We start from the raw sequence: 26,031 nt of genomic DNA, 5'->3' as shown, positions 1-26,031 counted from the left end.
CCCAGGGAGTTTGTCGAAGTTTATGCAGCCAGCTAAGGAGAAAACCAGACAGGACAGCAGAGGAAGCAGAGCCAGGGGCCTAAGTGGTGACACCGGAGCTCGCCTCCATGTCCTGAGTTTGCTCATTTTACTTTACTTCCTTTGTTCTCTCTGGCTGAGATTTGTCGGATGAGAGTTGATGCATGTCTGCGTGCGAATGTGTGTGTTTTTCATGCCTCACAGCGTTGCCCTCACTTAGCTCAGTGTGACTTTTCCTTCCCTTTTCCTTCACATCTGCTCCAGACTGATCGCATAAATCCAGATGACATAGATTTAGAAAATGAGCCCTGGTATAAATTCTTTTCAGAACTGGAGTTTGGACGCCCGGTAAGTGAGGCTAGACTGTTAATATAAGATGATTAGGGGAATGTTGTTTGATTTTTAAAGCATACCATTATCAGAAGAGATAGGCGTCACTTAGAGAATAAAAGCAGAATAGTATATACACTAAAAACACACTGAAAAAAGTGTATCCTACATACACAGATTTGGTACAGCTTAGCCCACATTCACTTCTCTACCAGTTAAACGTGCTCAGACGCTTCCTGTAGAGTTTTTCTTTACCATCAAATCATGCACTAGGATTACTTTATGTGTAATTGATTGCAAATTCAAAATGTTAAGACAGTTTCTGTCTTAGAATAGTCTGACAATCATTACAGATTTATAGAAGATTTGTATTTGTTTACAGTCCGTTTGGGTCTAGTTCAAGCAGAGGAACACTGTGAAATTTACAATAAAGATAATTACTATTATGATAGCTCCCGTTTGCTGAGAACTCACCAAGCGCCTGGAGAGTGCTGGGTTCTGTACTCATCCTCTCAGTGAGTCCTCACAATGTTCCTCCAGGAAAAAGAAACCGGAGGCCAGAGGGATTAAGTAATTTGCCCAAGATAGTAAATGGCAGAGTCAGAAGTTAAACCATGGCCTATCAAAAAACAAAAACAAACAAACAAACAAACAAAAACCTCTCGCAAATCCCCACTGTAATACACTGCCTGAATATCTCCGCTATAAAATACCTCACCTGCAATTAGGGATATAAGGAAAAGGAAAAAGAAGGAAACCCTATGGACCTTGATTTCTGGTCCTGCTACTGAAAACCACCACAACATCTGTAGTCCCCAAAACCCAACCAAAGGTCAGCCTTCGAGAATTGCTTAATCTGTTTGGGATAAAGAGTCAATCCGAGCTTCAAATAACAATTTCCATTATTAACTCAAGTTTTACCAGGGAACTATATCTACCAACAGCAGTGCATTTGATGTCTGTCAATTACATATTTTTTATACTCTCACCGGTGTTTCTGAATTTTCAACACGTAAAGAACATACTGAATACACTGTACAGAAGTTTCATGAAAGATCAGAGTGTACAATCTTTCTTTTATCATAATCATATACTGATTTACATACTCAAGTACTGACTATATATTATATACTAGGTGGTTATAGTTGTTAGTCCCTTTTGTCCATTAAAACGCAAAGCAGACTTGGTTAGATATGTTACATCTTACTGAACTGGATCAAAAGTCACTGTAAATGAATATAAACCAAATAATTTTTTTTAGAATTTCTATAACTAATAGGAAAAATTTTTTTCTAAGTTGTATCCAAGCAGTCACATAAATGCATTTTATTTCAGAGAAAAAAAATTCCCCAGCTTTATTTTATATGTATTGTTATTTTTGTTTAGATAGTTTGTAGAGACTAGACCAGTTTCTGTTCTGAGCCGAAATTATCAGCATTTTTCTATAGTCATTTTCAACCACACGTGGAAACTCACCGGCATGCTATCCACCTGCCCTTTCAGTGTTTCTTTAATATACCTTGCATTCCTCTGTGGCTAGAGACTAGGAGTGCTAATTTTGATTTGAAGAAATGAGTTTATATATATACTAATCAAATCACTAGTAATTTTGCCCAGCGCTTGAGAATATTTACAAACATTGGGCTCTGCCTCCTGGGCTACCCCCATTTTGCTCCATTCATGTCACTCTTTGTGTGTATCCAATGCTATCAGCACTCAGTTTCTAACTGTTGTCACCTTTTCCACATGTTCATTCCTTGCTGCCATTGATTCTCCTCCATTCCATCTCCACACTCTGCTTATGTGGTGCATCTACACCCAGCCTCCTAAAAAGGCTCTGGACTATGTTCAAGATCATTCTTCTGGTGTTTCCAATGAGGTAAAAACAAATTATTCTCTTTTTCAGATTTCTCTCTTAAGACCTGTTACTGTGATTCTGAACATCCGTGTTTTACAATTCACTGTAGTGTCTAAGCTGTTTTGAGAATCTATCTTTGCATCATTGTGTTGTATCCAGTATCACTGTTTGTACGTTAATTATACCAAAGCTGTTGGCCCGCTCGGAAACATAGGTGAAAAATCATTCCAATCATAACTTGTAGTTGAACTATCCAGTGCAGGCTGGTATCCAGAACGTAATCAGAAATCAAAATAGTAGTGTTAGTGCACATGTTCAATTAGACAGAATAAAATACTACTAGGAGTCTCCTCAGAGCCATTTAATCACCATGCTTGCAGGTGCAGAATGACAGTTTACATTCTTAGATAATCAGATTTTTATGTACCATGTTTGCCTAAAATTTATTTTAGTTCTTTCATTTTCCTAAATACAATTTGTGGAATTTAGCATCAGATAAAATCAAGAACAGGGCTGACAAATAACTGGCACATATGTCACCACTTCCCAGTTCCATACCCTTAACAGACATTACTAATCCTTCTCAGCACTGTAATCCAGGTAGCCATTATACTAGATTATCGCTCAGTTAAATATGTGCAACCAGAAAGTAAAACTAGTAGGATATCTATGTTGCAGGAAGTACTACTGACACACGGTGGTGACCACTAGAATTGCAGGCATGGTCTCAGGAGGAATACTCAACTTACCAGAGCTTCAATTTGCAATTCCAAATAATTTCTCCCAAGGAATGCATCAGAATGTATGTTAAAATAGGGAAGTGTCTAAATATTTATATATTAAGTAAAAAATAATCGGGAACATTCTGGATTATTGAATTCAATCATTTGTAAAGGCTAATGTGTTGTAGATAGGCATATAATCTGAAGAAAATCAAATACAACAAGCAGCTCTATTCTGAGCATCATGTTCCCCTCACATCTGAAGAAAGAGTATCACCTCAATACAGGAACAGGCAAAGAACTGACTTTGGCATTCAATTTGGTCAGATATTTCTCTCAGATATCTTGATGAGGTATTTCCAGGATGTTTTTAAGGCAATTAGCTCACTGAGAACTGAAATGGAATTCAGAGATCACCATGTCCAACTTACTCATTTTTCAGTCAAGAAAAGTAGAGCCCAGCAATTTTAAGAAATATGTCCCAAATCACACGGTAAGATGGTGGCGAATTAAAAATAAAATACAGATCTCTTAACCTTCATTTCAGTGCTATTTTCTTTATATCATACTTCCGAGCACTTCTAAGAGATGTATTTAGAGTTCAAGTATTTTGCTTAATACTATTCCTTATTAGCTATTGATTTCTGTGATATAAGTTCTGATAGTTAACATTACACAATAATTCCTGGGACAAAAATAGTAGAAACTTAATTCTATGCTTTCTATAACGTTATAGTTGTGGCACAAAAAAAAAAAAATCACATAAAAAGCACTTTGCCAATGGTTAAACTGATTTTCCATTCTCTCTCTGGGATTGAGAGGGGGTGTCGTATGTTCTGATAGTATATCAACTATGTTACTCATTTCACATCACAGTTTTTGGAGTGTTAAAAAACATTCTGATAAGGTACTGACTCCTGTCTCTAATGACCTTATGTAAAACATTTCTAGTAAAATCTATAATTGAATAGACATTATCTTGGCTACTATTTACCAAGTGCCTAGTATATACCATGAATAACATACTTTTTACATACTTTTTAATCCTAAATATAACTGAGAAATGGCATTAATAAAGAAAAATTAAGGACTTTTAAGCAAAGTTTAAGAGCATGATCACTTAGCAGAAAGACCGATTCATTGTCTACACTTTATTAAAATGAGCTTCATTGAGATGTGTTAAAATGACGGTAATATGTAAATACTCAGTAAAGCACAATAGGTAAACATGTACCTCTTTTCTGGAGACAATTTCCATTTCAGAATGAGTATCATTCACATAATTATCATACAAGTTTTTCTCTTAGTCATCTATCTAGACTTTTTACTATTTCCTTATAATTTAATACTGAACCTTTTCCTTTGAGCATACATAAAAATCACAATAATGGTTTCAGTTTATTTTGGATTGTGGAAATCAGCAAAGGAGGAACAACTGTAGTTTCTTAGCCTAAGTCTAAAATACAGTTAACTTATCAGCATGGAACCTTCACTTCTTACACTGTGTTTAGTTCATATTACAGTATTGCTTAGCTCATGCTGGTGATTCAAAATTTCTGATCACTCTAGGGTTGTTTTAAGAATGTTCTGAAATTGACACATTTTGATGGCCAACTGTGGTTTGTGGCTGGGTGTCTCACGAAAGCCACAATCAACACAGATGGCAATGCTCTGAGTCACTTTTGCGTTTCTCTTCTGCAAACATGCAGAATTAATATTTCTAAATCGGAATATGATTATCCAGTTTTATTTATTTACTTATTTGCCTTCCTTCTTATTTAGTATTTATCTTTCCACCTTTCCAGTGTCCAATTCAGAATTCAGCAAGTTAAAATAGTCATGTAAACTTACCTGATTAGCAGACGAAATTTTTTTCTAACTTTATATTTGTTGAGAACTTAGGAATCTAAATATTTTATAGGAACTAAAAATACTATATGCTTTTTTCTGTTTAAAAAGAGGGGATAATATTCTCTTGCAAAGAGGTGCTTTTGTTTGTTTCTGGGCAATTTCATTCTCCTCATTCAGTAAAGACAGAATTAAGTGAAAATATTAGTCAAAGTAGCAATTTTAGAGTTATGCGTAAGGGGACTTGTCAGACTGATCTACATAAAGAATGTCAGAATTATATACTAATATTTCAATTCATTAATTAGTGCTAATTTACAAATAGAAAATAAAGCTATAGAAATAGTTTTTAAATTGTGGTCTAATTTCCACTAAGTAGGTTTATTAAACTCAAGTGAAATATTTCTGTGTGATGGGGAATTTAAGATAAAATTTGTCAAATCCTGCCTTTCTGGCTGACATTTTTAAACATTCATACAGAAGAACATTTTCAAACTAGAATTTCAGTTCTTCATCAAACTGCAGTTTAGTTGTGATGAAGAACTAATCATCAAATATGACCAAAGCCCAGACTTTATAAACACTGTGTGTGCATATATATACACACTTGGTATGCACCCTATACATTCTAGACATCATACAACTACACTCATCTTAAATTTGTATCTAATATTTTTGCTCAGTATCTATTTCGTTGTATGTTCAGAATGAAAGAGTATGAAAATGGTGTGTATAATACACACTTGGAATTATTTATAAATTTGTATTATTTATTTTTCTTTATTCCTACAACCGTGGGTAACTGAGAGTTGATTTTCTGATTAAAGTGTTAAAATCCACTTTTTAAAAAAGGGTTATATTTTGGTTCATTAAATCATTTATTTTAAACTAACTCTGAACTTAACTAATTTCAAAGATATAAATATGTACCTGATTTAAGTACCAGATAGTCTGGTTTAATTTCAAACCAAATTCTGTGGCTTTTATGAAAATGTCATGTCTATGTTGACAGATGAAAGTTCTGCTTAAGTTTTATGCCTATCTAAAGATAACACCTGGCCACATGACAAAACATTTATAAAGAAACCTTTTATAAGGATTGAATGATGACTACAAATATTTCTTTAAACATCAAACCATTCCTTTATGTAAGAAGTTTATATTTACAGCCTATTTCTACATGAAAGAGTGGTTATTGATTTTTCTTTTTTCTCCCCAGCAGTGTTTGGGTTGTGGATATTTTGAGTTACACAGAGAAATGCAGGGCAGTACAGCCAGCCCTCCATACCCATGGGTTCTGCATTCACAGATTCAACTGACTTGGGGACAAAAATATTTTTGAAAAAATATTTCCAGAAATTTCCAAAAGTCAAAACTTGAACTTGCCATGCCAGCAACTATTCACATAACATTTACACTGTATTAGGTATTATAAGTAAGCTAGAAATGGCAGATTACATGCAAATACTACAACCATTTTATATAAGGGATTGGACATCCTCAGATTGTTGTATCCTCGGGGTGGGCGGGGGAGTGGTCCTGGAACCAATCCCCCTCAGATACCAAGGGATAATGGATATCAGAAGCGAAAGTAGATAGGAAGAAGTAGAAATTAGATTGTATGATTTCTGTTTGGGAAGACATTTTTATGACCATAGTAAATGGTATTCTTAATCTCAATTTTGACAATATTCTTTCTAGGATACCTAATTTAATGTCCAGGGACAAAGGAAAGTTTGCCATGGTAAAAATTTCTTATGGAACTATCTTTCTGTCTTAACAGGCCTCCTTGTATCAATCCTCTATAGACAGGAGCCTGGAAAGACCTGCTAGGTAAGCATCTCCTTACATTATGCAGCCAGAATATTCTATACCAGTGGTTTCTTTTTCAGTGAAATGGTAATGAGAAATTATTTGTTCCTCATCTTTATTTTAAGCACCATAATTCATAAAGTTGTCTTAATTTGCCTCTGCATCATTTTATATCATCATATTCGAGAACGTATAAAAATTAGGTGAAATAATTCTGGATTCCTTCACAGGCTGTGAAATTCTGGCCTTCCTCATCTCCTCTCTACCCAGTTTTCGTTTTCCTTGGATAAGGACTATAGACATCTAACTTTCAATATTGTTAGATGACACGATGACAATACATTGGGAAAAACCATGATAAATTATTAAAGATTTTATAAATTTTGTCCTACATACGTTTGTTCACTATACTCTGACCACACAAATCAGAAATACTGTTATAACCAGTAAATGAGGACTTCTTATATACCAGACATTCTAAGTACATAAACATATTCAATCCTTAAGAAAACATTATGAGTTAAGTACTGTTATCCCAATTTTATCTTTAGTAAGCTGAAACCTGGGCTCCGTAACATACCAAGTATTTACAGTTGGCAAGGGACAAAATAGAATTGAACCAAAATTGCTTGTAAACACTGGTCCTAACTACCTAAGAGTCTACCAAGGTAAATTCTATTCGTAGGCTTTGAATATGACACTTACTTAAAAACAGTACAGAAGTTCAGACATAGTTCAGTAGCAATATTGAGTAAAGCAAACTCCCAGTCATATTGTATCAACAACAAATATCTGTATAACAGTAACTTGTTCTTCCACAGATTTCCATCAACATAAGTGGAAAACTTTGTAAGTTGGTTTCGTGAGTGCCATTCAATGGCATTAATGTCACTAAGAAAGGAGCTCCCCAAACCCTTCCTTTTACATCTTTTACAACTATATATGCACCTAAAATGTTCAAATTTTAGAGTTCTAACCTGGCCTAAGGATTGCTGTAAAGACACAGAGACTCTCAGGTGACAGGATAATGACAACAAAAACAGGTGCAAAGGGGCGTCCTCTATAGAAGAGTACAGATGAATTCTGAGGTCTGGCTACACCTCTATACTTGCAAAGCGTGTGGGTTCCATTTATTTGTTTGTAAAACAGTGACAGCAGTGTATACATCACTGTGCAAGCTGTGAGACAATAATGCCAGTAAAGCAAATAGCACACTGCTGGCTCACAGGAGCTGGTGCCGTGGCTGCAGTTGGTGGTGTAATTTTATCTAATGATTTGACAGACAGCATGCTGTGTGGTGTATATAATCATTCACTAATGTTTGTCTTAAATGACACTGTACTCAGATCCAGAGCCATGATAAAAATCCCCTGCCATTACAGACTGTTGACGCCTTTTAATACACCTAGTGAAAGAACTGTAATAGTTTATTTGATAACCAGATTATTGGTCATTCATTATTTAAACAGAAATATACTGGCATTCCAGTGCAAGGCTTTTAAAGCTAAGATTATTAGGAAAAGCCATAGGGAAGGCTTGAGGTAAGAGAAATTGGTCTTACCGGATTTCCTCCCTTTTTCCAGTCATCTCTTCCATTTTGGCATACCTCCTCTGGACATATTCATGTCGTTGAAACTCTTCTACATAGAAAAAAGACACATGGTACAAATCATAACACTGAGCTGCCAGTAATAAATTACACCAATAAGAGAATTTTTATTTAAAAGGTGATTGTAAACTTATGTTCATATAAAAACCTGTACATGAATGTTTATAGTAGCTTTATTCATAATTCCCAAAACTTGGAAGCAATGAAGGTGTCCTTCACTAGGTGAATGGATAAACAAACTATGGTACATCCATATAATGGAACAGTATTCAATAATGAAAAGAAATGAGTTACCCAGCCACAGAAAGACATGGAGGAACCTTAAGGGCATATTGCTAAATGAAAGAAGCCAATCTGAAAAGGTTACGTACTGTTGATTCCAACTATATGACATTCTGGAAAAGGTAACACTAGAGACAGTAGAAAGATCAGTGGTCATCAGGTGTTCAGAGGGAGGAAGGGAGGGAGAGGCAGAGCAAGGGGATATTTTATGGCAATGACATGACTCTGTATGATACAGTAGTGATGGACATATATCTGTCAAACCCATAGGATGTTCAACAGAAAACATGAGCCCTAACATAAACTATGGACTTTAATTACATTTAATAATAGTGTATTGATATGGTTCATCAATTGTAAGAAATGTACCACACTAATAGAAGATGTCAAAACAAGAGAAACTGTGTGCAGGGGAAAAAGGATATATGAAAACTCTCTGTACTTTCCAATCAATTTTTCTGGAAACCTAAAACTGCTCTAAAATATATAAAGTCTAGGAAATCCTAGCGACAGCAATCAGACAAGGAAAAGAAAGAAAAGGAATCCAAATTGAAAAGTAGGAAGTAAAGCTGTCACTATCTGCAGATGAGTCTATTAATTTTTAAGAGTGATTATGAAGAAATCATTTTTAATATCAAGGAATAAATTCCTAAAAATGCAGCTTGGGCCATGGGGGATGAGAGTCATACTACGGCCACCAGCACCTTCCACCAGTCTTTCTGGTTCACATGCGAACCCCCTGCAACAGCAGCCAAACTGAAGGTGATTCCTTCTTTCAGTTCTGCAAGCATGGCCAGCGACTTTAGGAAAAGGCGGAAGAGCGAGCCTGCGGTGGGGCAGCCGAGGGGCTTGGGGGATCCAAGTGCAAGCAGGACCAGCCCAGGTCGAGCGGACCTCCCAGGATCAAGTGCCACCCTGACTAAGTCCTTCATCAGTTCTTCTCCTTCTTCCCCGTCAAGAGCAAAAGGTGAGCAACACTAAATGACATGTAGACAATTCTCTGGTTTAAGTTTTAATCTAGATTACCCCGGGAGAGCTGATCCCATGATAACTACCCAGAGATAGTTAGCATTTAAATTCAGTGTCTTAAAGAAAATAGAATTTCACAACAATAGCATTCTTTACACATAGACTAAATCAGGCTGGTGAACCATTTGAGTAGCTTAAAGGACTCTCATTATCGTATATTGATGCTTCCTTTTCTCCAAATACATCATTTGTGTTTTTCGGAACAAATTTAAAGTGTCAAATAATGTACTGTCAGACTATTAAAAGATTACATTTATAAATACTTGCATATTGTCCAATGCTAATGTTACTACAACTAGCAAAACTAATCAGATTTATAGAATAGAAATTAGAAGTAGCAACAGAGAGCACTGTTGCCTAAGACATAAACTGGTTTGGGGTATTTTTTAATTATTAATTTCTAGATAAAAATTTATCTAACCTTTGAGAGTTGGTATATTTTGGTCAGTATTCATACATAGAATAGAATATCCATGTTCAGCATGTAACATAGTGTTCAATTCACAACAGTCCGCTACTAAGAACTAACCGGTTTCAGGCCATAATTGTAAAATTTAGATACCATCAGGCCATTTTCCTGCATGGCCTGTCTCCTCTCTGGAAATTTCAGTGAGTTGTGTTGAAGGGGAGCGATCACTCCTTCAAGTCTCTGAAATACTATTTAATGCATTACTGCAGCTATAACAGAAATATTCCTAAGACAGAGACCTGGGATTGAACCAGCATCCATAAGTACCTGGGATTTGGGGGCCCAAGGTCTCCTCCAGTCCTCTGGAGTTGACAGAGGAGAGAAGAAATCTGAAATGTGTGAAGAAAGTGAGCTGTAACTGACGTCTCCCTAAGGCAGCAAAGATTGAGCTACACGTATCAAATGTGGGCACCGAAAGTGTTACCACGTAAAAGCAAAGCTAAGAGCTGGTTTGTGTGCAAAAGCTAGGCTGGGCTTGATGACTGGGCTCGGGATGGCACTGGCTTTTGTCCCCACCTAGTAAAGCTGTGAATACTTCCTGGAAGGTTCAGGGGGAGCGATGCTCCTTCATTATACCATTCCTCAAATTAACAGAGGTACCCTTATCAGATTCTACTCATTTATACAAACAAATATCCTAAGGAAACCAACAGGTCATGAAATGCCATTGATGCATTATGCTCAGATACCACCCCAAAGTTAAAGGATTCTGATTAACTTAGATATTCGTTTTTATCCTAGGGATTGTTAAGTCAACCTCCTTTTCCAAACACTACATAGCTACTCGATGTGCTTACCCACTTCTGAAGAACTTGGGGAAGGCAGGAGATATTAGTAGAGAGATTTTCCTCCACTACGCTTATTTCTAAGAGGAAAATGTCCCATTAGATGTAATCTGGCCTCTTGTTTATTAATCAACTCAGCAACACAAAAGACTATTTCCATAGATACCTGGAATTGAGGTCAGGTTTAGCTCTACATTATTATATTGCACATGAGTTTTTTAAAAAGATCCTTCCTGGAAAAAAGCAAGTGCATTTACCTCTGAGGAAAGTTTTGCATTATATCCAGGTATCCTTATGAGAATCTGCCTAATAAGAGGTTGAAGGCAGAGAAATTTAAGAGATAAATTATTTGTTTAAGGAGGTGCTGGTTTGGGGTTTTTTTTCCCTTGAAAAAACATTAGCAGCAATAGTTCACAGCAACTGAACTTGATTTTACAATTCTGGAAAATATTTTGTCTTGTTTTTTCTATCTAAAGCCCATGAAAAATTATTTGATATGGTTATGGGAATATTAATTAAATGTAAATTTATAACTTACTCTTTAATTCTCTATTATTATAAATCAAATAAGACTCAAATCCTGACCCTATTGAGCTGATTAAAACTCAACATTTTTGGTATTAATTACAAAACCTTTAAATTACTACAGGTCATGCTATTAGCTTACAAGGTAGTGTTGTGTTCTTGACATACCAAATTTGCAGAAAGATGGATGAATTATGCAACAGAAATAGGGGTATTAGCTACACCAATTACTTTTTATACATGGTTCCATTAACTCTAATACCTACAAAGCTACATTTATTGAAAAAGTATTACCTTGCTTTAGAATCAGACTTTTTCCTCTAAAGTTGAAGCTACATGTGTAACAGTCAGTGTCTGGATTGACCCCCACTAACTGCTTTCTCTTTGCTGTGCTATCTGATGCTAACTGACACGCTCTCCTCTTTCTGAGCCTTTTAACTTCTCCAAACGTCTCTCTTCCACCACGCTGCCCTGGATTAAAAGGTGGGGACGATAGCAAAATGTGTCCACCCCTTTGCAGTTACTCAGGGCTCAACGGCAACCCCTCGCACGAGTTAGATTACTGTGACACTTACAGACAGCATCTGGACGTCCCCCATGACTCACAGAGGGCCATTACTTTCAAAAACGGCTGGCAAATGGCCCGGCAAAACGCAGAGGTCTGGAGCAGCACTGAAGAAACGGTTTCCCCCAAGATCAAATCCCGCAGTTGTGATGACCTCCTAAATGACGACTGCGACAGCTTCCCTGACCCGAAAACCAAGTCGGAAAGTATGGGTTCTCTGTTATGCGAAGAGGACTCCAAGGAGAGCTGCACCATGACCTGGGCTTCCCCCTACATCCAGGAGGGCCGCGGTAACAGCAGATCAAGGCTTCGACACAGGTCCGCCCACGACGCCCCAGGGTTCCTAAAAATGTACAAGAAGATGCACCGCATCAACCGCAAGGATCTGATGAACTCGGAGGTGATCTGCTCTGTGAAGTCGAGGATAATGCAGTATGAAAAGGAACAGCAACACAGGGGTCTGCTCCATGGGTGGAGCCAGTCCTCCACCGAGGAGGTGCCCAGGGACATGGTGCCCACCCGCATTTCTGAATTTGAGAAGTTGATTCAGAAGTCAAAATCCATGCCGAATTTAGGAGATGAAATGTTATCTCCTATAACCCTAGAAACACAACAAAACGGTTTGTGTCCCCAAAGGCGATTTTCCATCGAGTCTTTGCTGGAGGAAGAAAATCAAAGCAGACACCCTTCTCAGGTCCAAAGAAGCTACACATCCACAGCCCTGGTGCCAATCCACATTGAGGTCACCAGTGATGAGCAGCCCAGAGCTCACGTGGAGTTTTCCGACAGCGACCAAGATGGAGTTGTATCTGATCACAGCGATTACATTCATGTAGAAGGATCGTCCTTCTGCAGTGAGAGTGATTTTGATCACTTTTCCTTCACGTCCTCTGAAAGTTTTTATGGATCCAGCCACCATCACCATCACCATCACCACCATCATCACCGGCACCTCATCAGCTCCTGCAAAGGCAGGTGCCCTGCCTCCTACACTCGATTTACCACAATGCTGAAACACGAAAGAGCTAAACATGAAAACATTGAGGAGCCCAGAAGACAAGAAATGGACCCTGGCCTTTCTAAGCTGGCATTTCTGGTCAGTCCTGTGCCTTTCCGGAGGAAAAAGAATTCGACTCCCAAAAAACAGACAGAAAAGTCAAAGTGTAAAACATCCGTATTTGAGGCTCTGGACTCCGCCCTTAAAGACATCTGTGACCAAATTAAGGCTGAAAAGAGAAGGGGAAGTTTGCCAGACAACAGTATATTGCACCGTCTTATCAGTGAACTGCTGCCGGATATTCCCGAAAGGAATTCCTCACTCAAAGCTCTAAAAAGGAGCCCCGTGCACCAGCCTTTCCACCCACTGCCTCAAGATGGTGCTATTCATTGTCCATTGTACCAGAACGACTGTGGGAGCATGCCTCACAGCGCCTCCTTCCAGGACGACACCAACAACAACTACCACCCCCAAGACCATGAGAGTGTGCTGAGCCTCCAAGGTGGATGAGCTTTTCTTTCTTTTCCCTTGTGGTTCAGATACCCACCCTCCAGCTCTCTCATTTTCCATTCCTCCATCTCATCATTCTTAAGCTGTGAGACCATTTGACATCATTACGTGTTGTGAAGCAAATGCCTGTTGTGCAAACATGTCTTACTGAGTAGATCTCATTTGCTTGTGGGAAACTTGGACCTGATGTGGCTTAAAGTGCTCCTCAATTCACAAAAATTTACTCATTCAAAATCGAAAGGGAAAACCATTTTGTAGCTTGACATTAGGGTTGAAACAACTGTTACATGAAACAACAAACTAAACTTCCTTCACCAGTTTAAAAGGATTTCAAGGCAGAAATTATAATTGAGTATCAGTATCCTTAAGAGACTGACAACTTTGCATTGACTCTTTTTTGTTGTTGTAAAATGAATCAAAACCAGTAGTTTAACAAATAGTCTTTTCCTGATTCTTATATTAACTTTATAGTCATCCACTCAATAAATAATTTGCTGGCATTCTGTATAGAAGACACTATATCAGAACACTTAGGAAGCAAAACTGAAATATGTAATATAGTAATTGATGGATGATTAAAAGAGAATAGGACTTGATAAATAACTTCCTCCATTTAAAAGACACAATTGGGATAAAATTTTTGTGAATATATCTTTAAGCTGTGTTTATAAAAGTCTCGTTTCCGTCATTCGGTGTATACATGTTCTCTTCCTTTTCATTATTTAATTAACATATTTTCTATTTCTGCTAAAACAATCCTATACTGACATTTGAATTAGACTATTTAGGCTAAAAGTGACTCTCAACTTCATTTTCATAGATGGATTAACCCTCGAAGTAGAACACAAGGACAAATAGCAATTCAAATTCAGAGAACATTTTTTTTTGAGGTTTACATAATTGAAGAACAGAGGATGTTTTGATATTTTATCCAGTCATTTTCATTAATGCTTAAAGTGCATCTGTTTACTATGTAAATTTCCAGAAGCTAGAATGAATATTGCAGGCTGAAACTTGGCTTGCCAGCAGTCTTCTAGGCACCAGACATTGCAAAGTGCTTTACATACATTCTCTACTTCACACGGACCTAAACCTATGTGACAGGTTTTACTGTAAGCACTGTTTTACAGTGGAGGAAACTGAGACCCAAAGAGGACAAGAAATCTGACCGAGGTCACACAGAGAGTAGGCAGCGGAAACAAGATTCAAACTCTTGTAATTCACAATTTGCAGTAAAGAATATAATCTCTATAGGCAAAAAAGAAATGTAATTCAGGTTTCATATTAATATAATATATATGGCCCCAGTTTTTAGTTACCAGTCAGACTTTTTTATCTAATTCGTACTTCCCTTTGCTTTCATTTATACTACACAACATGTTTCAAAAACAATAAATGCAAATTTTTAAATCAATGTCAACAATTTGAAATTTTCACTGATTGAGACATGTCGCAACCTAATTTTTAAATAAATTAGCTACCTTTTCCAGTTACTCAATATCCTAATATAATCGTATCTAAACTTTCTGTACCGATAGAGTACAATATTGAAACAGGATCTGAGAGGGTTTTGAAATGCATTTAAAGGGTATTTTGTTTTTTAATAAAATATTTAATTTTGAATTTTCTTTAGCCCAATCCAAAAATAGTTTAAATTTGAAGGATTACTAAAAATAATTTGAAATTTATGATCACTATGAAAGCCCTCACAATCATAAATGTATATTAATTAAAAATGGAAAATATACTGCACATAATCCTCTTGCATTTGTGAAAATAACTGGTTAAATTTTACTTGAAATATCTGTGGCCATGCTGCCTCCCTAAACCTAAAGACTGTGGAATTCACCACTGACAGGGAGGCAGACAGTTATCCTTATATGTCTTGTAACTGACATCCCAGCTGCTAAGAGCAGACAATTCTTCCTTATAGTCGAAGCAGTCAAAACCTTTAAGCAATGTTTTCTTTTAATGGATCAGCATCAGTCATTCTTTTATAGATGGGTGTATTTTATTTTTAATGCTTTTTAAATTTAATATAACTAAGTTTATTGAAGGAATAAGAGAAAAAACTTACAAATTTTGATCGAGTTATACTGGTAAAATTCTGTAACATAGACTACTCGAATACTTTTAGCCTTTAGTTAACACTTCCACATATAAATGCAAAAGATACAAGATATTATTAAGAGATAGTCTGCAATCATGATTTTGTAATGTAATTAATTATTTATACTTTGTTTTATGGTGAACGAAAACAACGCAGTAGTTAGGTCATAAGCAATTTGACAACTAATATGACACCTTCTGTTGAGAGACTCTTTATCCCCTTGTTTCTCGGAATAAATATTTACTTTCTGATAAGACAGCTGAGCACAGAGGAAAGCAATAGATAATGGCCTTTTAAGTCTTAAGCCTTAAGATGACACCTTCAGACTCAGTAAGTAGTTAAAAACAGGAAAGGAGGGACATGACCATAGTTCTGTCATCACCACACTTTCTTTTTCTCTCTTTTTCATTACTACATTCTTAAATTGTGCCACAAAATGTTTCCGTTTTCATAAATTGTTGCTATGTTCTCCATCTTGTATAGGCCCTATTACAGCCATTATAAACTGGTGGCAAAAAGTATAGAAAGTATGGAATCCTTGAGGTGAAAAATCTATGAACTGTCTATACTGGGTACTCAGTAGAATTATGTCAGCAGCGTAACAATTATATTTCTATTTACGAGCATAACACTTCTGCAACCGTGGGTATTTATTCTCTTGAAATGCTCTGTTTTTGTGTCTGATACCACAACTTTATAGTTACCTATGGGTTTTAGACCCATGTTTTCCAGTGAGATGTCTCTTCAATTTGAAGAGGAAAAGAGTTGCCACCAAGGAGCATGGCTAAACAAGTCTGCTTTTGATTAAGTGGATACTGACTCTGGCCCTGTCCTTTCCAATAGACCATGAGTCCCCTAGAAGTTACTCATCCGCCCTGACTGACCTGGGGAGAGGCGCCCCAAGGGAAAGAAGAGGAACTCCAGAAAAAGAGGTAGTCCATTTAATAGCATTTGAGTCTCTTTCAACAATATGCTTGATAAAGCACTTGCCAGTCAAAGTTACATCCAAAGCCAGATTAAAAACACCAAATGACAACGGAGAAACTACAAACACTTTCCCCTGGAGCCTGAGCAAAGGACTTGCAGCCGTTTGCACTTGGAGCCTAGTTGTAGGTCTCCCCTAGTTGTGGTCCAGTTTTGACAGTGAGGTCTCTGTGGGTGTTGACCTGACACCCAGGGATTAACAGCTGGGTCTAAAAGAGTCCTGAGCTGGGCCATCCCTTGGAGGAAGAAGGTGTCCCCTGTACGAACTTCTGGCCCAGTGATGTAGGGGAAAGCCCTTGGTCAGCTATGTTACAAGTCAATACAAATCCTACAGAAATAATTTTTGCTCACCTGCTTTTGTTGGAGAGAATCCTGGGAGGGGAAAAAACCACCGTTGCCCCTGAGAGCCACCTACCAGCTAGCTCTTTGTCCACTGTCCTGAGCCAGGGCTGGAGGTCTGGTTCTTACTGTCTTGGACCCACAAAGGTGTGATAGAAACTGAAGGCTGGTCTTAGACTGGCAGCTACTCCAGAAGGATCTTTACAGGTGTCTGATGTAGTCCCTACCTTTGGGACTCCCAAAGAAGTCAGGAAGTTGTCCAAAATTCACCAGAATCACAGGGAAAGAGAGTGAGGTGAGGGCATTAGTGGAATCAGGGAAAAAGAGCAGAAGTCGTAGCCACAGGTGCCCGAGGCAGATCTGTGGGCCCCAAAGCTTCAGAGGGGCACGTGTCACATCATATCCTGACTCAAAGTGAGCAGCTGGTTTCCCACGTGCTGAAGAACTCCTGAGCTCTCCAGGGAATGCAAGGTGACCAAGCCCATACTTCTGGCCACTGTCTAGCCTCCCATTGACAACTGGCTAATAGTCCTTTGCTACTATAAGTGTTCAGTAAAAGAGGTGATGATTTCCCTCATGACTTTTTCCAGTTCTTTTTTTTATAATTCAGAAGGAGTTGGGTCAATACTTAGGGCATACAGCGACTGACCCCCAACAATTATCCCAGGAAAAGCCAAAATTATCCTACGACCAAATCCTCTGCAGGCATCTTATTCCCATTTTATGGGATAAATTACCTCAGTTCCTAAGACGAAATATGATGTTCAACAGTTATGTCGAATATTACCTGTTATTTTCCTGTTATAGTTTAAATATCTAAATGAACTAATCGATTTATTGATAAATTGCATACATGATTTACACTGTATATGTTTAATCACTCCTTGAGGTTTCATTTTTCTTTAATTCACATGAAAATGCTTTCCTATAGGAAACCCAAATTTTAAGTTATTGCTAACCATTTCCTTCCTTTCAGAAACTGCCTGCAAAAGCTGTTTACGATTTTAAGGCTCAGACATCCAAGTAAGTAAGATAAATCATATGATTTAAGTTGACTTTTAATACTTTAGTAATACTTTAAAAGATAAATATTGCAATGGGATGTGTTAAGTTTGAAAGAAGACCTAATCTACTCTAATTAAACGGTTCCTTCTGAATTAATTGGGATGCGGGTAATTTTATTTTCATTTTGAGTTTAGTTGTGAAACACTGGGTTTTAAATTACACTAAACATCTTAGAACACAATGAGTCCAAAAGGATAGGAAAAAACAAAACGAAATTAAGGATCTTTGCTTCTAGAATTTTCGTGTCAAGAATGAAGTAAAAATAAAGTGTGGGGGAGTAATTAGCGCTGAGTGGGAGAACTTGATGCTATCCAACTGCATCGAAGATAGTTTGCATTTAAAGACTAGAATGGTGCACAAAGACTTCTGTAGGAAGGTCTCCTACTTCTCAATACTCAGAGCTTAGAGATGCCGAACAAAGTTCTATCCTGTGGTTTTTTGATGTTGCTGTTTTCACACTCCTGTGTTGCAACTTTTTATTTTTCACCCTTTTTCTTTAGGAAGTTAGGCATGTGGAAGGCCAGTAGTAAGCACATGAGTAGGCTTCAACAGGCAGCAGTCTTCCAGCTCTGTCGTGGCCCATGTCACAGACCTAAGAAAGTCTAGTCTCCATTAGAATTCAAGCTACTGGCATTAAATTACACTGTGCTGTTTAGACTGGATATATATAATAACCAAAGCATTTATTCATAAAAATGCATGTTATATTAATGAATAGTTGTAGAATCTGTCTCTGGCAGATGTATAAAAATAAAATCACTCAGTTTTTGGGAATGAACTAAATAAGAAAATGCTATTTAGAAGTGAAGATGTTGAACATGGCTGAAATCTGGGGTTAAAAAAAATCCTGAAGGAAAGCATACATCTTTTTTGGTGGGATAAATAACGTCTGCTCTGTTTCTACTACACTCTGATCCTAACTACTATTCTTTGCATATGGTGTGATAATTCATGCGAGGCATGTCGGTTTTATAAAATAATGATATAAAACATATAAATTTCACTTCTTCTTTGTGACAATCAATCAGAAGTGTCCTTACGTGTATGAAGCCCTGAGGAATAGGTGTTTTGAGAAACCTTAATTAGAAACAAGCATGGAAAGAAAGATGAGGTGCAGTGCAGAGGAAATGTGTTTGTAATGTTGACAGTGTCACTGGATTTCGTTTGCTCCAAGTGCTAAGCCCCTCACCCTCCTCCAAGGCCACGTGCTCATCGTGAATGCCCGGAGTTGGCAAAAATTCAGGGAAACCCACCCTCCCACAAGCTGCCCGCAGGGAGGGCACAGCCTGTCTGAAGGGTTGTCTGCACCACTCCTCCCTTTCACAAAGGTCTTCCTCAACCAACAAAATCTAATCGTATAAGCTTTCAGAGAAGTGGACTGAATTATTGTCCATGGAAGCCATCCCATAGTGTTAGTGAGGGAAAAAAAATTGTTTCCCTCATACCATCAATAAATTTATCCAATGGCAGCTTAATCACATTCCTCTTGTCCTGTTCTCAGGACATGTAAAGAGGGATTGTCCATCATCCCCACACCGCTCCCTGCCTGACACAAAACTCAAGGTTATGCATGACTCATGCAGCTCAAAGGCTCACACACCCAGAAGCCCTGAAAGTTACAGGAAGACTAGCTACACTTTAAAGTCATTTCAATCATTAGCTAGATGTGAGGGTTAGCAGACATTGGTCCTGCCCAAAACATCCATAAGACATTTGGTCCACGCCACGTCCTTGAAATTTGGTCCTATCTCAAATGTCTATGAGCATATTTGGTCCATGCCAAATGGTTCCGGACAGGATGAAATATCAAGGACCTTTTGTCATGGACCAAATGTCTTATGGATGTTTTGGACAGGACCAAATGTCCCACAAGAGATGTGAGTGCTTTTTGTGCCTGACATCTTATGAACAAGGGACAGATATGTCTGTTTTAAGTAACTGTCTGTTTTAAAGGCTATCCTTCTTTACCTTATACAAGAAGTTTAATTTTAAAAATATACCTAAGGAACTCACTAAACATAATGTCTTGATTGTTAAATAGGAAAAAGAGGTACAATGCCAGCCCCAAAGATTGTCAGTGGCCCTATTCAGATGTGGTGGGGGTTGGGGTGGAGCAAACTTATCAAAATGGGACTCAGAAATCCTGAGATGAGACAGACACAATTTTGAAAACTGGAGAGTAAAACCCCTGTCCTTTTTCTTGATGGCTTCACAAATTTAAATACAAGTCTTCACACATAGAAAAGTTTTCCTTTCATATTTAAAAGAAAAATAAATTAGTTGTCTCTTATTTACTTTTCTTTTTTTAAAGGTAAGCTTCCTAGTCTCATTTCCAGAAACAAACCGTAACTAGCATAAATAAAACTGCTGGACTGTAAATATTAAACATTTTGGGTGTTATTTTCTACATCAGGCACTTGCCTAAAAGAGGGAAGTATTGTGTTTGAATGTGAATCCTTTTCGTTTTGAAGGCTACTGAAAATTTAACACATTTTCATTGTGAAGGTTTTAGCACTTCTAAATGTGTAATAATTCTTTTTACTATGCAGTGGTATTTTTTTCAATTAATTCTTTTAAGCAATGAGAAATATTCTACATCTGATATAAACCCCTCTCCATTATATATTCTGCACACATAAATGAGCCAGCTCAAGATTCTGAACTAAAAAAATATAGATTTGGGAGTGGGAAGGCAGATGTGTGGGGGAGTGGGGCTCTTGGCCAAAGTAAGTACCCTCCAACAAGATACAATTGTGGAAGCAAAATAACATGGACACAATTACCTGGAGGATGAAGCCATGAAAAACTGAAGCAGTGAGGGTGAGAATTTAGGCATAAATGATTCCTGATGAATAATGCCTTTATAACCTAAAATTAAATACCCAAATTTACCCACTGTCTCCTTAGAAACAGCCAAAATGGAAAAGGGTAGTTAATATCTTGAAAATATTTTTATTTTTAAAAAACAAAAGATGTAAAGGAGGCCACAAGCAATCTGTGCATGTCTTTGCACTTTAAACACATTTGTCTCTGTGACTGTCGTCAATAATACTGTATTGCATAATTGAAAGCTGCTAAGAGAATAAACCTTAAAGGTTCTCAGCACAAGAAAAACAATTTGTAGCTACGTGTGGTGACGAGGGTTAACTTGACTTCTTGTGGTGATCATTTTGCAATAGATACAAATATTGAACCATTATGTGGTACACCTGAAACGAATGTAGTGTTACATGTCAACTATACTTCAATTAAGAAAATGTTTATCTTTGTGCCTCACTGAAAAATAAAAGTACAAAATCTCTTCTGTTTCACAAAATAAATTCATTATCAAGACATTCTACTTAAATGCCTGTCAACCAGCTTCAAGGATCCACAAATAAAACTTTTTCTCAAGTTGGCACTTCTGTGCTAAGGCTAAATGATATTGATTTCCCTACTGTAAGCTTCAGCATATCAAAAGAAGACAGAAAGAGAGAGAGAAGTGAGTAACTAGCTAACTAGTGCAGCGTAACGAGTAATCAGTGCAGAATGAATCTATTACTATGTCAAGCTTCACAACTCCTATACTACACACCAATGAATAGTTAGCAATAGTCTGTCCCTGCCTTTAAATTTCATATTAATCTGCCTGTGATTTAAATCAGACGTGACATTTATACTTGTCCTTTATGAAATCATTTCCTAAGTTAAAATGGTACAAGTGAATTCTAAAAATGTTCAAGAAAAATCCTTATCTAATTGGGCTTGACAGATTTTTCAATATCAGAAGTATATTTCCCAGCCAAAATACAGATCTAGTGCAAATACTGATCTTAAGAATAATTGCTATACATCAAGAAAAACATTTAAACGTATTTCTTCCAGGGAGCTGTCATTTAAGAAAGGAGATACTGTCTACATCCTCAGGAAAATTGATCAAAATTGGTATGAGGGAGAGCACCACGGGAGAGTGGGCATTTTCCCAATCTCGTACGTGGAGGTAAGTCCTTTCCCCTTCCCTGTTACGTGGTGGTTTCCAGAGTCACCACAGGTCGAGAATAAATAACTGTTCTCCTTTGTAGAAACTCACACCTCCTGAAAAAGCGCAGCCAGCGAGACCACCTCCCCCAGCCCAGCCCGGAGAGATCGGAGAAGCTGTAGCCAAGTACAATTTCAGTGCTGACACAAACGTGGAGCTCTCGCTGAGAAAGGTAGCCTGCTCTCTTCATTGGTGCATTTGGGAGGCTGTGTATTTTCAAAACTAAAATAGGTCGTTTCTGCCTTAGACGTGTTTGTGTCTTCCTCATTTTCTGCAAAGGAGTCTGTGAGGCTGCCCCGAGTCAGTTACCTACCGCTCCTTCCCAATGAGGCCGCCTTGGGAGGCACAGCTTCTCAGAGACACCTTCCCTCCATGGTTTAGCCTGGGAGGCTCCAAAGCCTGTCGAGGGGAGCCACGGGGTGAATGTCAGGAGCTGCACATGTGAAAACAGCAAAAGAAATAGCACTTTAACACACTTCCAAGTATTTTTGTTCTGCTGCCTTATTTTCAAAGTTTAAAAAAAGAGATGTCCCAACATTTACTTCTCTTTTATCTTGGAATCAAATGGTCCTAAAGTAAAGAAGACATTTCTTTCTGGGGAGAATAGAAAAGAGTTTTATTTGAGCCAAACTGAGGACTAGCCCAGAAGCCAGCTTCCTGGGTTGCTCTGAGGCGCTGCTCGGGAGAAGCATGGTTTCCAGCACAGTCTTCTATCTTGTTACCACAAAGAACATTAACAAGTCAGTACATTCCTTCAAGGTTTCAAAAAAGAAAACCCAGAGATCAGCACACATACGGCGAGTCAGCGTGGCCTTGGCACCTGGGAAGGGGGTCTTATCGTCAGGGGAGGACTAGCATTGGCATCCTCGGAAGAGACATTTAATCTTTTTTTTTTTTTAACCACTACTCTGTCCTCCATATCTACACATTTGTTTTTGTGTGGTTTGTTTATTTATTTTTTTGCATATGTCAATAATTTTATTTCTTAAAAGAAAGATTTTTAAATGCTAACATTTTACCACAATGCTTCAAATTTTTGAAGAAATAAAATGTTACTAGGTAATTTTATTCCATAAATACCCGCAATATACTCATGCATACCTACACAGATACATATTTTTATATTTAAATATATACATTATTCAATGAGTAAAATTACAGAAAACTTTTATCATTCAGCAACTTTATTCTTTTCCTTAACATCTATTTTTATAATTTCTGTATATTGATACATGTAGGCCTGATTCACTTTGTCTAGTTTCTGTATAATATTCCATTATATGAATAATGCATTAATCTACGTAATATATGCATGTATGTGTCTATCTTGATCAAAATCTTTAGTTTAACATGTACATTCTTCTAGTCAATGTGCCCTTTTCTTTAATAATTAAAGCAGATGTACAACGTATGTCTGATGGGCCAAAAACACACTGTTTTTAGTTAGCATAAAAATCAAGTTAACGCATGTGCAAGCCAGAACAACGTCCCTAAATTTCAATATGTGAAAACAAAACAAAACACCGGAGGTATAAGACTTTCCCAGGTGGAAAACTATTGTTTATTAGAAAACATCGACAATTATAATTTTTATGTTATCATATCTCTATTTATAATGCATTTTCCTAATATTCATTACAGGGAGACAGAGTTATTCTTCTTAAAAGAGTTGATCAAAACTGGTATGAAGGTAAAATTCCAGGAACCAACAGACAAGGCATCTTCCCTGTTTCCTACGTAGAAGTCATCAAGAAGAACACAACCAAAGGTGCTGAGGATTACCCGGACCCGCCAATACCCCACAGCTATTCTAGTGATAGAATCCACAGCTTAAGTTCAAACAAGGTAAGAAGACATCCTAGAATATTAATATAATATTTAGGAGCTTGCAGTAAGATCATCAGTATGTGATTTTAGAGCATTAGACTACAACATCGTTACCTACCGCAAAGCGAAGATTTACACGTTATGTTTCTAGGTGTGAGTGCCGGGTCACGTCAGTATACTCTGTTTTTTCTTATGGGTGCTGGCATAAAGGTTTAAGCTACAGAAAGGGAAACTACCTAAAGAATCTACTATCTAAAGAGAAGCATTTTCTTTTAAAAGGGCTAAGGCTAGCCTTTTTATTTATTCTATTTTTCTTTGAAGACTGGGTTTCAGGTGCTGGGTCATTACTCTCAATCCTTTATCACTGGATAATGGAACAGTTTGGGGCTTTCCAACTTTGTTTGCTTGCTTATAAACTTTTCCAGAATCATGCTTAGTATATTTGCTTCTCTACCAGAGCTCAGCATTTAGAGATCAGCATCTTTCCTTTAGTAGTTCCTACTGATAAACAGGAAAGAATCTTCATCCATAGATTTGTCTTATATATGACCATTGTATGACCATGCAGTCATCTTAAAAGAACTACCAGATAAATCTCAAAGCAACTGTACTTTCAAATAAAAGTTTATAAGAAAGAATAAGCACATATCTACAAAGGCTTATTTAAAATTTAAGAAATTCTTCCATAATGTCCTAATTAATATTGGCAATGTAACATCTTAGATCACAATGTTTTAATCGTTGTTGTGAATATGATTTAAATGTATTTTCAGTTGCCTAAGTCTTTTCTTAGAATACCAGATTTTACATTTTATAAACAGAGAAATGTACAAATGTCACTAATAACTAATTAGTGTTTTAGTCTCACTGCTGGGGAAAAAATATGTTGAAAAGCTTATGTCCATAAATTGAAAAAAAAAAAACACTTAACGGTTGCATCCCAACTGGTAATCTATGCTATGATGTCATTGGCTTAATGAAGGAAACCTCTTGGTAGTGTTGAACTGAATCATTTTCAGAAAAAGAACTGTAAGGTACTTCTAAACCATGACACCCAAAGTACACTAAATCTTAAATATCCTATTTTCTAACCGATATTTGCAAACAGAGGAAGGAATTCATTGTAATTTATGAATCACTCTTGGGCACACATCATGTTTCTTGACATACGATCTTTATGTACATACATATATGAGTTGATATTGTTTCTGATTTTTCTGCTTTTAGTCTAGTAGAATCCAATTCTCATGCTCTGGGAAGACAAGATAATTATCTGATGTTTGTATTAAAGGTATATTTTTGTGATAGAGGTTATCTCAGGATACTTAATTTAACTTTCAGCAGAACCAAGCCCCATTGTAAAGCTGAGCACTTCGAACCTGTTAACATGTTTGTTAGTGACTGTGGCGGTAAAAGCTCTGAGCAGTAGCAGCGGCAGGTGTCATGTCTGTAATGGGGTTTAAAGACCCTTCTCCCTCAGCCGCAGGATATTGCCAGCACTAGATGTGCTATGCAGCCTGTAGTCTGGAATCTTCTGTAAGGATGCTCACATGAGTTTTGCGACACTTCGTCTCATTTATCTCACCCCATGGTGACGTGACATCACATTTCCTTCTTTAAAAAGCTAAATAAATTCCATTAAAGTCCCATTCCCATCATGGGAGACAGAAATCAAAAGTGAGGTGGAGAATGCGCTTTGCACAGACACTTACCAAGGTCCTCCGACCAAGAGTGCTGAGGGCACGAGTGAAAGCTCACCCTAAACCATAAGCTAGGAAGTGCATCTCCAAATCTTTCTTGAAGATCTTTTCTTTCCCAACCCAAACCATCTACCTGCAAAGGACGAAAGTAAAATGTCTTCCACCACCAGCCTCGTTCAAGGCCTTCACATGTGTGGCGTGTCGCATTGGTCCTGGTCCACCAGCAATAGATAAATGTATTAGAAGGTTACTAGGCAGCACGTCTGGAGCTGCTTTTAATAAGTTTACATGAAAATTCTGTTTTGTTCAATATAGTCAAAATACAGCAATAATATTAAAATATACAGAAGTATGTTTCATGTTCAGGAGATGAAACTTCATAATTTAGACCTCCACTGGTTTACACAAAACGTCAGGCTCGAGAAAGAGGGCGTGGAAGTCCTAGCAGAAGTTTACCCCCATTCACATCACAGGCTCCCTTTCTACGTTATCAGTGACTTCCAAGTCTTTTTTTTTTTTTTTTTTTAACGTTGAAGTGGTGGTTCTATAAGTTCAGTCTCATTTTGATCATGGGTTTCTGTTCTTGAAATTTTTTTTCAGAACTTACTCATTTAGAAATGTGTCAACGT

At 37.4% G+C, this 26,031-nt stretch overlaps 1 protein-coding gene across 25 annotated transcripts in view; it reads left to right on the top strand.

Moving 5' to 3' along the window:
• SORBS2 (sorbin and SH3 domain containing 2) overlaps window positions 1-26,031 on the top strand; it is a 185,841-nt gene that overhangs the window by 139,542 nt on the left and 20,268 nt on the right. For 18 of the 25 annotated variants that reach the window (XM_074353291.1, XM_074353292.1, XM_074353270.1 and 15 more), the window contains 9 exons: window positions 283-366; window positions 2,171-2,227; window positions 6,560-6,609; window positions 9,259-9,446; window positions 16,313-16,401; window positions 17,769-17,815; window positions 21,722-21,836; window positions 21,919-22,047; window positions 23,517-23,720. In XM_074353291.1, the coding sequence (XP_074209392.1) occupies window positions 283-366; window positions 2,171-2,227; window positions 6,560-6,609; window positions 9,259-9,446; window positions 16,313-16,401; window positions 17,769-17,815; window positions 21,722-21,836; window positions 21,919-22,047; window positions 23,517-23,720 (963 nt within the window). Of the gene's footprint in view, window positions 1-282; window positions 367-2,170; window positions 2,228-6,559; window positions 6,610-9,258; window positions 9,447-11,770; window positions 13,352-16,312; window positions 16,402-17,768; window positions 17,816-21,721; window positions 21,837-21,918; window positions 22,048-23,516; window positions 23,721-26,031 lie in introns of all 25 variants that reach the window. The other 7 variants (XM_074353287.1, XM_074353288.1, XM_074353277.1 and 4 more) reach the window with 3 other exon arrangements.

Source organism: Camelus bactrianus, chromosome 26, assembly GCF_048773025.1.
Source record: "Camelus bactrianus isolate YW-2024 breed Bactrian camel chromosome 26, ASM4877302v1, whole genome shotgun sequence".
Lineage (NCBI taxonomy): Eukaryota > Metazoa > Chordata > Mammalia > Artiodactyla > Camelidae > Camelus > Camelus bactrianus.
Note: the sequence above shows the minus strand (reverse complement) of the source record. Positions and strands in the feature narration are given on the sequence as shown.